Raw genomic sequence first — 14963 nt, 5'->3', positions numbered from 1 at the left:
GTCCAACAGGAGAATACCAAGGCCTAGCTGTGAGTGCCAGGCTAGTTCCCAGATGCGAGGAGCAACTGTTCTCTTTCTCATAAGAAAGGCCCATTCACTCGACCGAGGTATATTTGCTGGGAGCCAGGTGCAGAGTAATTCGAGGTGGACAAAAGAGATTCGGCCCCAGTCCTAAGGGAGCTCGCAGTGACGTCTGTGCCGTCTTAAACACGTTGTCAGAAATGGCAAGGGGAGTGGACCAGATCCAAGGAACCACCAGGACAAAGGCCTGGGGGCGGGGGTGGGGGATGCTAAGAGGTCGGGGTTGAGGGCTGGAGAGGTCGCCTGGGGTCGGAGAGGTCGCCTGGGGTCGGACCCTCGGGCACGCAGGGCCAACCTCTCCCCCAGGGACGTGGGCATTCGCTGCGCTGATTTGCTCAGAAACATGAAAAGAAATCAAGCAGCTTTAATCAAAATAACCCACCGGGGCTTCAAGCTCATGAATATTCAGCATCCTGCTTCCGGCTGGCAACTCCGCTCCAGCCCCGCCCAGCTAGGAGACTGCGCTTGCGTCGCTGGCGCGCGGCTTTGTCGTCATACGCACGCGCGCAACCGCTCGCCAGGACGGCTGCAGAGCTCTCATGGCGAGCCCGGCCGCCTCATCCGTGCGACCGCCGAGGCCCAAGAAAGAGCCGCAGGCGCTCGTCATTCCCAAGAATGCGGCGGAGGAGCAGAAGCTCAAGCTGGAACGGCTAATGAAGAACCCGGTGAGACGAGGCGCGGGCTGACGGCCCTTCCGAGTCCTACCCCCTTCCTTTCTGGCGTCTCTGGGCGTTAGCGGGCCCTCTTTCCGCGCTTCCGAACTCTGGAACTCGGTACCCGAACCCCAGGGTCAGACCTTAGGAAGGAGCAGGCGGCCCCGGAGATAGTGAGCTATTTTCTGCTCTCATGTTAGAGCCAAGCCTGGATGAGGGCGCTGCGAAGCGGCTTTTCGTGCTCTAAGACCCTTTAACTTTGTGAACAGAAGCCTTAGACTGGAAAGATATAATCCGTGGGTTAGCACAAGGGTTTATTTTCTTCTAAACAGCACTAATTGTTAGAGAGGCATTGGCCAGGACACCTGGGGTTGGAGGTTTCCAGCCATAAACGATGAGTCGCGTTTCTGAGTTCTGCCCTGAAAAGTTGAGTGTAGCCCTGGCAAGGCTGTGGGCTCTGATAGGACCCAGAGTATACAGGATGAAGTAAAGGCAGAGGGAAGAAAACAAACTCAGCTTTGGGTCCAGGAAGCAAAGCAGCCTTACTTCACTACTTCAGTTAAAGTTTTTTGGTTGAAAAAGATGTCACTTTGTCAGCCGGTTTATACATACAAACGCTTTCGTGTTTAAATGTTGCAGGACAAAGCAGTTCCAATTCCAGAAAAAATGAGTGAATGGGCACCTCGACCTCCCCCAGAATTTGTCCGAGATGTAATGGGTAATGTCTTTTGGATGTGGGTGTGTGTTTAAATACAGTTTTTAAAGTGTAGGTATTAAAAACTCTGCAGTTAGCATTTGTTAATTACACCCCTGATAGGAAGAAAAAAAAGTTCACTTATCCAGTATTTTGCTCTTACAATGAAGGGGTATTGTTGCTTGTGGTCTGGCATTAGAGAACTTTCTTCTGCATTGTTTTTAATACCTTGTTTTTTCAAAATGGAAACAGTTTTTATTTTGTTGGGTTGTAAGTTAACTAACTATAAAGAGAATAAATAACAGGTGTAAAAAATTAGAACCACCTGTTATCTATCATTCTATTTGTAACATTTTGATGTAGTCCTCCAAACCTCTTTATAGTCAAAACCACTCATGCTTAAGAAAAAATGTTTACAAGAATATGGTTGTTCTACACATACTATTTGATAACCTACTTTTTTTCACTTCATATATCATGGACATCTTTTCAACTAAGTAGAAAAGCATGTCAAATGTGAAATCATCTGGTGGGGGAGGGAAAGGTCACAGGCTCTCTTTTAGGTTTCTGGTCTCTGAACGATAGTCTGCTTGTCCTCCTAATACTGCGCTAGAGTGGAATTTTTGGTGACTTCACATTCAACATTCACACAACAGATATTTACAATATACCAGCCAGTGTGCTAGCTTCTGGGGTACAGTGGGGAATAGGGCAGGCTTGGTCCCTTCCATCACTTCTAGTACCTTTCTTTGGTTCCCTGTGATTAAGAGTAGCCTGTGTTGGTAACTGGATATCATCAAAAGCTCTGGACTGTCCTGGCTTTAGGTTCAAGCGCTGGGGCTGGCAGCGGAGAGTTCCATGTGTACAGGCATCTGCGCCGGAGAGAGTACCAGCGACAGGACTACATGGATGCCATGGCTGAGAAGGTTAGTGAGCCAGGACGCTGGCTGAACCCTTGGGTTTAGACAGTGTGCACTTAAACCTTAGGAAAAAACACTTGAAGAAGAGTAGATACACCTGGTTGTGGCTTGTGTGAGGGCCGCCTTGTAAAGTCAGCAGGAGAAACAGATGTCAGGTGGAGTCCAGGGTACTTCTAGGTCAGATCCAGCACGGCAGGATGCTCACACTAGGAAATGAATGAGGGGAGGGAGTCTTCCAGGTGGTGGAGAGCCCAGCAGAGTCCCCTTTCCCCTCCAGGCCATTTGCCGTGGAATAGAAGCAGGATCTCACACCACTTGAGTTATTATTTCTTTATAGTTTCTGTTTTTGGCTGAATGCCTGTAGTTCCAGTTAGCTGTGTGTTTGGTGCTAGTAGTGGTGTGCTTTCCGGTGTTTTTGCCTCTTTGAGTTTTCTAGCTTTGAGACGGACATTTCTTCACGACAGGTGTCAAATAATAATTGATTAAGAATGGAGAATTGCTGGCAGCTTCCTGCTGGTCTAGTGGTTAGGATTCAGTGCTTTCACTGCTATGGCCCAGGTTCAGTCCCTGGTCAGGGAACTGAGGTCTTGCAAGCCATGCAGTGTGGCAAAAATAAATAAATAAAGATAAAAATTAAAATTAAAAAAATTTTTTTAAAGAATTGAGAATTGCTTTTGAAATTGTACTGTAAGAACTGTTAAGCTCTCCATTGATTGATGGGAAAGGCCAGAAACCTCTCTCCTATTGCTCTTAAGAAATATTTTTTTGGACATTTCACTTGTCTTCTTTCTGGAATTGAGTTTTGGAGTTATTTTATCCACTCCAAAAGTTTTGTTTGATTTTTTTACTAGATTTAAATTGAATCTGTAATTTAACTTGAATGAGAATGGATGTCATAGTGTTTAGTCATCCCCTCTAACTTTGTCTTCTTTGTCTAATCTTTTTGTATCAGTGATCATATATAGAGATTTTACATATGTCTCACCACGTTTTTTCAAAGATATTTTAAGTGTTTTGATTGCAGTGGTGGTGAGTGGTCCCTTAAAAATTTATTTGAATGGCCAAAATTGAGTTTGAAAAATACCTGTATGATTTTTGAACAGAAGGGATCATTGCCATGGTGGTTTTCACCTGGTATTTGCTTGTCCTGCAGCCCTTACTCGGCCCCCAGGTGTCGGTGGTTCTTCTCCAGCTACTTCTCAATTCCAGTGAGGAGTTTCAGGTGACTTGTCACACAGCTATACCAGATCACTGAAGGATTTGCGCTGTTAGGAATAAACAGAACTCTGTATGTAGAAACTAACAGAAGCACTTTTTTATTTTTAAACTACTTTAGAGAGGAGGAAATAGAGTAGACGGTTGTTTCAAATGCCATCAGTTAGTCTGAAGCTTTTCTGTATTGATTAACGACCCAGAGAAAATACAGAAAAATGTTTCACAAACCTTGAAACCACACAAATGCAAAGGTTTTATTTCACGTGGTGAAAGAGAGGCTCTGAGGTTAGAAGAAAAAAAGAGATGCAAGAGAATCCTTACCTTCCACAGCGACTGATAGGTTGTCACCACTGACAGAGCACATCTGACTCCTGCTTGAGCCCTTGCCGGGGTCAGCAGCCAGCAGGGGGCTCTGTTTTGGTCGCGCTGCAGACATTTCCAGCTCAGCTTCTAAACAGATCAGGTGCTTTTAGTTTGAAGTCATTGCTTTCTAGCTGAACTCTAATTAAAGCTGATTCCTTTCTTGGAAGGAGACCCTTCTTTTTAATTTCATAATTCTGCTCTCAGAGAGAGTTTCTGCATCCGTCTGAGCAGATCCACAGAGCCTGGCAGTGCAGACCAGCAGAGGTGTTGAAGCCACCTCTTTCTCCTCTGCTGGCTCCTTGTTTGCTCCATCAGCCTTTATGGCTGTAACTAGAAGAAATAGGGATGGCGCTTGTTTTTTATCAGTAGATGTCTTTAGTTTACAAGATCTTTCCTGTAGGTTATTGCAGTTCATTAGATTTCCTAAAGGCTCAGGGAAAGAGAAATTATTGTTTCCCCCATTTTATAGATGAGGAGGCTGAGGCTTAGAAACAGGGAGCTGCTAGGAAGAAGTAACACAAGGGATGGATATATATATTTATTTGTACGTATGTACGTACTCACATACACATACGTACACGTGTAGGTGTGTTCAGTAGCAGGTGATGGCAATGCATGTTATGCTGCCTTAGAATCGGTCATTTGATAACCGTAGCGAGTTAGGACTTGAAAATTCCATGGTCGCAGCCCTCTGGCCGCTCCACCCAGTGAGCCCCCATCACTGTCTCTGAAGAAGCAACACTCCTGTGTGTCTCCTTACTGTCAGTACTCTACTGCATTTCTGACACTTCTGGGCACCGGATGTGTGGGGCTTTTCCCCACACCAAGCAGTTCTGTGACACCAGGTGAGTATCCTACAATTCGACTCAATTGTGACCCTGTCTACGTGGAGATAGCGCCATATTTCGAAGGTTAAGACTCAGTCCTGCAAGGCTGAGCCCCACCCCCAACGTCAGAGGCCAGCCACAAGTCCCCGTTGTCACCTGTGCTTCTGACCCACTGGCTATAAATCAGAGGTTTCCCATGACCCGCTCCTCAGGTTCAAGTAATTGGCTTAGAGGGGCTCACAGAAGTCAGGAAAACAGCTTACTAGTTTTCCGGTGTCGTATAAAAGGATATAGCTCAGAACAGCTGCATGGAAGAAGGGATGCAGAGCTTCCGTTCCTTCTCCCAGCATCTCCAGTGTTCACCAACCCAGGAGCTATCCAAACGCAGCCTTTTGGGGTTTTTGAAGGCTTCATTATGTGGACATGATTAAATCACTGACTGTTGGTGATTAGTTCAACCCTCAGCCCCTCTCCCCTCCCTGGAGGTCAAGGAGGTGGAGCAGAAAGTTCCCTTGGCAACCAGCCCCGTTCCTTAGGTGCTTTCCCAACGTCACTCATAAACTCCTGTGCTTGAAAGGGGCTGGTTATGAATAACAAAAGATACCCATTGCATCTTTATTTCTGGAGTTATTTCAGGAACCGGGAACAAAACTAAATATTATAATAAAAGATCCCCCTGTGGCTCTCATATAGGAAATTTGTAAGAGTTTTTTAATGTGCCAAAAACAGTAGATGAAGACCAAATATGTATATATTACAAGTCACAGTATCACATTTTCCAAGGCCCTGGCGAAACAGAGCCAGTAGTGCTGCCTCTGCCTTCAGGGAATCCTCAGCGTGCTCCCTCTCATACTTTCTCTCTCTTACATTTACTTGTGCACGAACGGTATCTTAATGAACTGAGTTATTGCACCATCAGAGATCCATATATTGATTTCCTGCCTCACCTGTGAGGCAACTTCTTTAAGTGGCCCTGGAGACCTGGATGTACCTGTAGCACCCCCAGTGGTGCGACTTCTAGAGTTTTCATACCCAGGCAGGCCAGAGTTTGTCTAACTGATGTGGTTTTTTGCAGCAAAAATTGGATGCAGAATTTCAGAAAAGACTGGAAAAGAATAAAATTGCTGCGGAGGAGCAGACTGCAAAGCGTCGGAAAAAGCGGTGAGGGCTTTGTGGCATCCCATAACTACTGAGACTTAGGGCGGGAAATGTAAAAGTAAATAGTTGGTGAACGAGTCCTTCTTGTAGTCAAAAGTTTACCTGTATGGCCTGTATAGGTCTTGGGTGTGAAGATCCACAGTGGGGACTTCCCTGGCGGTCCAGTTGTTAAGACTCCATGCTTCCAATGCAGGGGGCGCGGGTTTGATCCCTGGTCGGGGAGCTAAGATCCCGTATGCTGTGCAACGCAGCTAAAAAAAAAAAAAAAAACCCACAGTGGAGCACCCCCGTAGAGTAATGGCTTTTCTTCCAGTACCTGGGGAGAGATCAAGTCACTTACTGCCCCCTGCCCCTGCCCCCAGCTTGCTACAGATTCTCCAAAGCTTGCTGGTCAGCACTTTGGTGGTGAGCGCATGGATTTCTGTGTCTCCTTCATGTCCGTATTTTTTTTTTTTCCTGCGGTACGCAGGCCTCTCACTGCAGTGGCCTCTCCCATCGTGGAGCGCAGGCTCAGTGGCCATGGCTCACGGGCCCAGCCACTCTGCAGCATGCGGGATCCTCCTGGACCGGGGCACGAACCCGTGCCCCCTGCATCGGCAGGCGGACTCCCAACCACTTGCGCCACCAGGGAAGCCCCATGTCGGTATTTTAACATCAGGTTTAATAAGTTGCTATGAGCAAACTTCCCGATTAGCTTCTCCCTTAAAGGAGGGTCTGTAACCTCCCTAAGTGACTACATGAGTATACAGACTGCACCCGTGCATGTGTATGTGTTGTTTTAATAAATGCTCCTTCAACTTTCAGAGGGCTGAGCAGGATTCTAAAAACAGTCCCTAGGGCTTCCCTGGTGGCACAGTGGTTGAGAGTTTGCCTGCCGATGCAGGGGACACGGGTTCATGCCCCGGTCCGGGAAGATCCCACATGCCGCGGAGCGGCTGGGCCCGTGAGCCATGGCCGCTGAGCCTGCGCGTCCGGAGCCTGTGCTCCGCAACGGGAGAGGCCGCAACAGTGAGAGGCCCGCGTACCGCAAAAAAGAAAAAAAAAACAAACAGTCCCTAAATATCTCTGAATGAGAAAGTATCTCCAGTATTTCTGGATTGCGCTAATCACCTCAGGACTCCAAAGAATCTGATCTTGATTCATGAAGGAAACAGGTTGATAATGTTGATGATGTTGGAGTAGCAGAGTCATGAGGAAGTATTTCTTTCATTTTATCATAGTATTCGTGTAATTACTAAGTTGCTAAAGGTTCTGTAAGTAGATGTTTATTTTCTAAAATATAAAATAGGTAGTTAAGGAATTAATTATTTTGCATTTGCAGCCAGAAGTTAAAAGAGAAGAAATTATTGGCAAAGAAGATGAAACTTGAACAGAAGAAACAGAAAGAAGGTGAGTGGTACCCACTTTTCTTTCATGACCTTTCTTAGTGCTGATCACAGTGGTTGACCTGTCAAGAATGAGATTTAGAGTTTGGAGTAGGTTGGCTGGCCTCTGAAGAAATGACGGCTTGTTTCTATTAGTTTCGACTCATTTAATTGCAAGTGTCAGGAAGCCAAACTGGTTTAAGCAAAAACGAAAGCTACTGCCTCACGTTTAGTCCAGGACAGACCTCCTCTTGGGCCTGGCTGGTAAAGGAGCTCTGATGTTGGCATTCACTGTCTCCTTCTGTCCCCTGGCTCCCTGTCCTCAGGGAGGCTCGTTTCCTCCTTGTGGTGGTGAGGTACCAGTAGCTGCTCCGGGCCACACCCTGGCTCATTCTTGCCTAGTAGGAAAGACCGAGGGGGTGTCCCTAGCAAAAGAGTTTTTGTGTCTCTTTGGCTCTTATCGAGTCACTTGGCAAATCAGTTAAGAATTCTTTTCGCTACAAGAAATAGAAAACTAGCAGTAGTTAAGCAAAGAGGAATTATTTTTCTCATATAACAAGAAATCTGGTGGTAGGTGGCAGCCCAGTGTGGTTGAGTAGCTCAGCAGTGTCAGGCCCAGGACCCCTGCGGTTCTTTTGGCCTTTATCCTGTGGGCATGAGATGGCTGCTGCAGCTCCTGGCATCATACTTACGTTTAAAGCAGGAAGAAGAGGGGAAAGAAGTGGTACTTGTCTGTTGTGGTTTTTTTTTTTTTTAAACTGAAGAGCAAAATGTCCCCCATCGCGTATTACCTTGTATCTCATTGGTCAGTAATAGGTCACTTTGCCATCCCTTGCTGTCATCAGGCTAGATGTAAAGAAGACAGAATTGTCATGACTATCTTTAACGTATCGTGATCCATCACTGGATGCTGGGTACGTTGTCACCCTAGACAGAATTGAGATTTGTTAGAAGGAGGAATAGGGGGTGAGTAATGTGTCAGCATCCCACAGTGCTGCCAGTCCTGCCCACTTCCGAACCCATCACAAGGCCAGTGGTGCCAGCCACTCCTTTGGGAACCCCTGGGCTGCAGACCAGGGAGAGAGAGGTCCCAGATGGAAAGGACCAAGGATGCTAAGAGACGGAACAATGACAACTGGTCGCCACATCTCTGAATTGGTGGCTGTTCCCTGATTGACCAGACATGGTTCCTAATTGTGATTTTTGGTCTTAAGATAAAATCAGACCTGCACTGACATACGGAAATATGATTGGCCCCTTCCAGGACCAGTTTGCTTATGAGTTGTAAATGTACTGTGTGACACACTATACATGGTATGGTTTTAGCCTGTTCCCTACCATTTCCGAGAAGAAATTATTTTACAGTACCAAAATGTGACTGCTAGGACATCATCCCTCAAATAAGCCACCTCATCACGTTCCCTGCCCTTCCGCCACCCCCCACACACAGGAATGTGGAAGTACTTGGTCCAAGGGCAGGAGGATTGGGCAGCCCACCAGTCTCATGTTCCGTTGTAGGAGGTACTGTGGCTTGGACCCCATTATATTGGGAAATAGAAAGGACTCCTTGGCTGTTGGTAATCTGACCCTCCCTGCCCAGGGTTTGTTGTTTTTGCTGCTTGTTGTCTTTGTTGCTGTTTATGTGTTTAGTGACTTTCCTGAATTAACTCTGTACAGCTTATATTCTTTGTTGTGTGTGGCAACTGAAGTCTTTGCTTGGTTAGCTTAGTGGTCAGCTGAAGATCAGAGATTTCCTGAAATGCTTTGAACCAGTAAGTCTCCTGATCTTTGCCAAGGGGCTTTCTGTGTGTGGTGGAGCATGCCTTCACCATTCTGGCAGGCGGTTTACAGTTTTGCCTTAGCCTTCACTTCCTTCTTGCACAGAGCCTCAAGTTTAGCCAGAGGTGAGATTAGGGCCATCACTTGTCTGTCTTAGACGTGTGCACAGCTCTACACATGCCTGTGGCCTTCTAGATTACCAGCATTTCCTCTTAAACTGTTGGTCAGTTTCTTGTTTGCTTCCACTGTTATCACTGCCTCAGGCAGCTATGATGATAAACAGTTGCCACTGATTGTTTTTGACAAATACGTTGAGGAAAAGGCTGTTCTCACTGAGTCAGGTTGAATAAAGACAAGACAAGCCTTGCCAGTGGAAGTTTCCGGAGAGCTGCCAGACAGGTCAAATAGGGACAGTGCTCTGGGTGTGGGACTTCTGAGGAAGTCCCAGGGCAGTTTCCTTCCTCCAGTGGCTGCTGGGCTGCTGGTTTTCACAGCTACTGGGAGTAGGAGGCTATTGATTGGGAGGCTACCTTGGATCTGCGGAGAGGGAGTAGGAAACAGGGCAAATTTTTTTTTTAAACAAATTTATTTTATTTATTTATTATTGGCTGTGTTGGACCTTCGTTGCTGTGCGCGGGCTTTCTCTAGTTGTGGCGAGCGGGGGCTACTCTTCGTTGCAGTGTGCGGGCTTCTCATTGCGGTGGCTTCTCTTGTTGCAGAGCACGGGCTCTAGAGCACAGGCTCAGTAGTTGTGGTGCATGGGCTTAGTTGCTCCGCAGCATGTGGGATCTTCCGGGACCAGGGCTCGAACCTATGTCCTCTGCAGTGGCAGGTGGATTCTTAACCGCTGTGCCACCAGGGAAGTCCTGTTCTCTCTGGTTTTTTGTTTCTCTGTTTCTCCTTTCCTGTCTTCTTTTGGATTTATTTGAACATTATTATTATTCTATTTTAATTTATCTATTGTGTTTTTAACTGTTTCCTTTTTTATAGTCTTTTAGTTGTTCCTCTAGAGATTACTATATTTATACCACTTTCACAGTCTATTTGGAATCAGCATTTCACCACTTTAAGTAGAATGTAGAACTTTTCATCACATAGATTTCTTTACTCTGTATGTTATAGTTGTCTTAGGTATTACATCTCCATACATTGAAAACTCCTTCAGATAATTTTACTTTTTTTTAATTGACCTATAGTTGACTCACAATATTATTTCAGTTTCAGGTGTACAGCATAATGACTTGATATTTTCATAGATTGTGCACTGTACAGTTATTATAATATTTTTGGCTATATTCCTGATGCTGTATGGGTTGGCCAAAAAGTGTGTTCGGGGTTTTCCATAACACCTTCCCCTTATGGGGAAACGAACGAACTTTTTGGCCAACCCAATACATTACATCCCTGTGACGTATTTACTATATAACTGGTAGTTTGTAACTGTTAATCCCCTTCACCTATCTTGCCCATTCCCCCATCCTCCTCCCCCTCTGGCAACCACTAGTTTGTTCTGTCAGTGGAGTCTGTTTCTGGTTTGTTTTTTAGATTCCACATATAAGTGAAAACATGCAGTATTTGTCTTTCTCTGTCTGACTTATTTCACTTAGCGTAATATCCTCTAGGTTCATCCATGTTCTTGCAAATGGCAAGACTTCATTCTTTTTTATGGCTGAGTAATATTCGTGTGTGTGTGTGCATCTTCTTTATCCATTCATCTGTCAGTGGACACTTAGGTTGCTTCCATGTCTTGGTTATTGTAGATAATGCTGCACTGAGCGTTGGGATGCACATATCTTTTTGAATTAGTGTTTTCATTTTCTTCAGATAAATACCCAGAAGTGGAACTGCTGGATCATATGGTGGTTCTGTTTTTATGATGTTACTGTTTTTGTTTTCAGTCATCAAATATATTTCAGAAATCTCAAGAGAATAGTCTTGAATAGTAACCAGACAGTTATCATTTCTGTTGCTTTTTCTTTGTTCCTGATGTTCCAGACCTCTATCTGGTATTGTTTCCCGTATGTCTGAAGAACTTCCTTTAGTCATTCAGTTAGAACAGGTCTGCTGGCTATAAACTATCTTAGCTTTTCTTCATATGAGGCTATCTTTATTTCACCTTCATTCCTATAGGACATTCTCACTAGATACAGAATTCTGGGTTGGCAGTTTTTATTTCAGCACTTTTGAAATGCTGTTCCATTTCCTCTGGCCTCCATGATTTCTGATTTTTTAAAAATATGTAGTTATTCAAATTGTTCTCCTATCATTGTTTTTCTCTGGCTGCTTTCAAGATCCTTAGACGTCAGGAATTTGAGAATTTGATTATGATATGTCTGCACATGGATTTCCTTGGGTTTATCCTGGAGTTGGGTTTGGAGTTCACTGAGCTAGTTGAATCTGTAAGCATGTATCTTTGTCAAATTGGGGATTTTTTTTTAAAATTTATTTATTTTTGCTGTATTGGGTCTTCGTTTCTGTGCGAGGGCTTTCTCTAGTTGTGGCAAGCGGGGGCCACTCTTCATCGCGGTGCGCGGGCCTCTCACTATCGCGGCCTCTCTTGTTGCGGAGCACAGGCTCCAGACCTGCAGGCTCAGCAGTTGTGGCTCACGGGCCTAGTTGCTCCGCAGCATGTGGTATCTTCCCAGACCAGGGCTCGAACCCGTGTCCCCTGCATTGGCAGGCAGATTCTCAACCACTGTGCCACCAGGGAAGCCCAGGGGATTTTTTTTTCCCATCTTTTTTTGTCTCTGTTGTTCACATTGGATAAGTCCTACTGATCTGACTTTGAGCTGTGTCTTCCCTGTGTCACCTCCATTCTGCTTATCGATTCTATCCAGTGAATTATGTTTTTCAGAAAAGTTTTTCAATTTCCATTCGATTCTTCTTTATACCTTCTATTTCTTTGCTGCAGTCTTCTATCTTTCCATTTGTTTCAAGAGTCTTCACTCTTACTTCCAGGAAAGATATTTAAATAGCTACTTTCAAGTATTTGGTACTTCCGGATCTGGGGCATCTTGACATTGGCATTTGTTGATTGTCTCTCCCCACGCTAGCTGCGATTTCCCTGATTCTTCACGTGTCGAGTAACTGTCTGTGGATCCGGGACATTTTGAATATTATAACCTGAGGCTCTGGTCTTGCTGATATTTGTTTTAGCAGACAGTCAGCCTGGTTGTGTTCGGAGCACAGGTTCTGACCAGCCTTCTGTAGATTGTGGTTCCTGTGTCAGTTTGGCTTTTAAAGCTTTTGCTGTGCTCTCAGGTGTGTCCTGTGTGTGCCACCCAGTGGCCAGTCAGGGTTTAGTTCTTTGAGTTCGGTTCTCAAAGTGTTTGGCGTGACGATTAGGGCCAGATCCATGCATGTGCTGTCAGGGCGGGCCCAGGAGTTTACAAACAACTTTATGATGTCTCTTCTAATCCTCTCTCCATGATCTCCCCTGTAGGTTCTGGTTTCTTGGGGCTCCCCTTTTCAGACCTCCAGCCAGAAAGCTGGGGCTTGGGACTTTTACTGGCGGTCCAGTGGTTAAGACTCCAAGCTCCCAATGCAGGGGGCCTGGGTTCAATCCCTCGTCAGGAAACTGGATCCCACATGACGCAACTAAAACAAAAGATCCTGTATGGAGACTTCCCTGGTGGTCCAGTGGCTAAGACTCCAAGCTCCCAATGCAGGGGGTCCGGGTTTGATCCCTGGTCAGGAAACTAGATCCCACATGCCAAAACTAAAGGTTCCACATGCCACAACTAAGACCTGGCGCAGCCAAATAAATAAATATTTAAGAAAGTTGGGGCTTTAGTTACCGACTCTGCCACATACTTTGTACAGCTGCCCCTGCATCCAGGGCTGAGTGGTGGGAGGACAGAGAAGAAAAGCAACAGAGTTTGCCCAGCCATCTTAGGACCACAGCTCCTCTGATCAGAGAGGAAGGTTCCCCTCCTTCAAAGTTTTTGCACATGCAAGCCCCTATTGCACCGCAGTCGCTGTGGCCATCCTGACACTGGCAGGATTGCCTGGGAGCTAGGGTGTGAGAGAATGGAGAGAAAAGAAGAAACACAAGAATTTCCCTTCCTCTGAGCATTAAGAGTCCGCTTTCTCACTCCTTGAATCAGAAGTAGAAGGTTTCTCTTGGAACTGTGTCTGTGCCCAGTTTCCACTTCTGCGTATTGGATCGCCTTGAGTCCAGGCTGGGGGATACTGGAGGGAAAAAAGAAAAAAGCAGGAAACACAATATTGTGGTACTTTGTATTCTGGTCTTTTTCCCCAGTCTGTGTGCTTTTCAGAGTCCATGCATTCTATCCAGGTTCTATAGCTGTGTTCAGTGGAGAAACGGGGTCAAACGTGCTTGCTCTGTCTTACCTGGAACCCACCCTCTATTTGGTTTTTTGAATCCAATTACAGGACTTGATATTTAGCTCTTGTGCATTTCAGCTTGGTGTTATTGGCTCCATTGATTCAGGTTTCCAAAATCCTTCTGAATTCTGATTCTCGAATTAACCATGTTACCATGTCAGGGGCAGGTTTGATAAACATACCTCCTTTTGTCATTGGTAAAAATGCTGAGCCAGACAGGGCCAGGGCCAGAGCCCTGCAGCATCCACTAGTGAGCTCCATCTAGGCCAACATGGACCTGTTCACTAAAACTCTGGGTGGAGTTATTCTCCAGCTAAGAATCAGCTAGACTCACTCTTCTTTCCTCTTACCCACAGAGGTGTCATTCTAAACTAAGATAATTTGAGGTCAGGGAGTAAGTACAGTAGGCATAGATTCTAGGCTCAGCTCTCACTCTGGCTCACCCTGACCTTAGCATCTCCTGTTTGAGCAGATGTTTTTTTTTTAATTTTAGTCTGTAAAATGATAAACTCTTTCTAGATCTAAAATTCCACAGCTTGATAACTTTTCCAAACGCCTTGCTGTAATGAAGATATATTTGGGCAGCAAGAGGGGCGGTTCCCTCACCAGTAAATCTAAGAACCCTTTCAGAACAAGAAACAGGTTAGTTTGCTCTGAATTTGTACTTAAATGAACCTGTAGTGGGTCTTTGGAATCACTTAATAATTTTTTAGTAATCAGTTCTAGAATTGAAGGAGACAGGAGGCAACATCCCAGAGCTGAGGTTTCTTTTTTTTTTCTTTTAATATTTATTTGGTTGTGCTGGGTCTTTTGGTTGCGGCAGGCAGGCTCCTTAGTTGCAGCATGCATGTGGGATCTAGTTCCCTGACCAGGGATCAAACCCAGGCCCCCTGCAACTGGGAACACAGAGTCGTAACCACTGCGCCACCAGGGAAGTCCCCAGAGCTGAGGTTTCTTAAATCCCCCTTTTCTAGCCCCTCTTACACATTAGTTGCATGTGATCCTGCAGTTTTCAGTCACTTTTCTTTAATTTGCCCAAGGCTATGAAGAGTATATGAGATGGTAGATTTCATCCAGAACCTCTAACCTGTTTAAAACGGCCTTGTGCCCTCTCACTGGGTCTCCCCCATCCTGAGCTTCAGTTCTATCAGAAAGATAGATGTTTGTGCCCATGTTGCCTCATAGTAGCACAGCGTTTTTTCAAACTGAGGGATGTGATCCTTTATTCACTGGGTCATGAAATCAGCTTAGAGGTTACAGATGTTGGTTTTTTCATGGTTTTTTCAAACATACATAAAATAGACTAGAAAATATCAGAATGCATCACACCCTGAATAACTGTTTTGTGAAATTTTCTTTCAGTTGCTATGTGGGCTGTGGTGCAGTCAAACAGATGTGAAAATCATTGTTATGATTCATGAGCCCTGCTCTTCTACTTGTGAAGTTAGCACCTGTGCCTGTTAAAAAAATGATTAGTAATAATACATGGTTGTGTATGCTTCGCACCAGATGAGCTGGATGGAGAGTGCTGTAGGGATAACTTCATAAGGATGCTCTGTGTG

At 45.3% G+C, this 14963-nt stretch overlaps 1 protein-coding gene across 2 annotated transcripts in view; it reads left to right on the top strand.

The window, feature by feature from the left end:
- Positions 1 to 285: 285 nt before the first annotated feature.
- The window catches only part of PRKRIP1 (PRKR interacting protein 1), a 25883-nt gene continuing 11205 nt past the window's right edge, over positions 286 to 14963 (top strand). Inside the window, exons 1-5 of one of the 2 annotated variants that reach the window (XM_079943704.1) lie at positions 579 to 746; positions 1374 to 1452; positions 2254 to 2354; positions 5829 to 5914; positions 7233 to 7300. In XM_079943704.1, coding sequence (XP_079799830.1) covers positions 621 to 746; positions 1374 to 1452; positions 2254 to 2354; positions 5829 to 5914; positions 7233 to 7300 — 460 coding nt within the window. In that variant the 5' untranslated portion in view covers positions 579 to 620. Of the gene's footprint in view, positions 747 to 1373; positions 1453 to 2253; positions 2355 to 5828; positions 5915 to 7232; positions 7301 to 14963 lie in introns of both variants that reach the window. The other variant, XM_079943703.1, reaches the window with a different exon arrangement.

The sequence above is a fragment of the Stenella coeruleoalba genome (genome assembly GCF_951394435.1).
Source record: "Stenella coeruleoalba genome assembly, chromosome: 15".
Classification (NCBI taxonomy): domain Eukaryota; kingdom Metazoa; phylum Chordata; class Mammalia; order Artiodactyla; family Delphinidae; genus Stenella; species Stenella coeruleoalba.
Note: the sequence above shows the minus strand (reverse complement) of the source record. Positions and strands in the feature narration are given on the sequence as shown.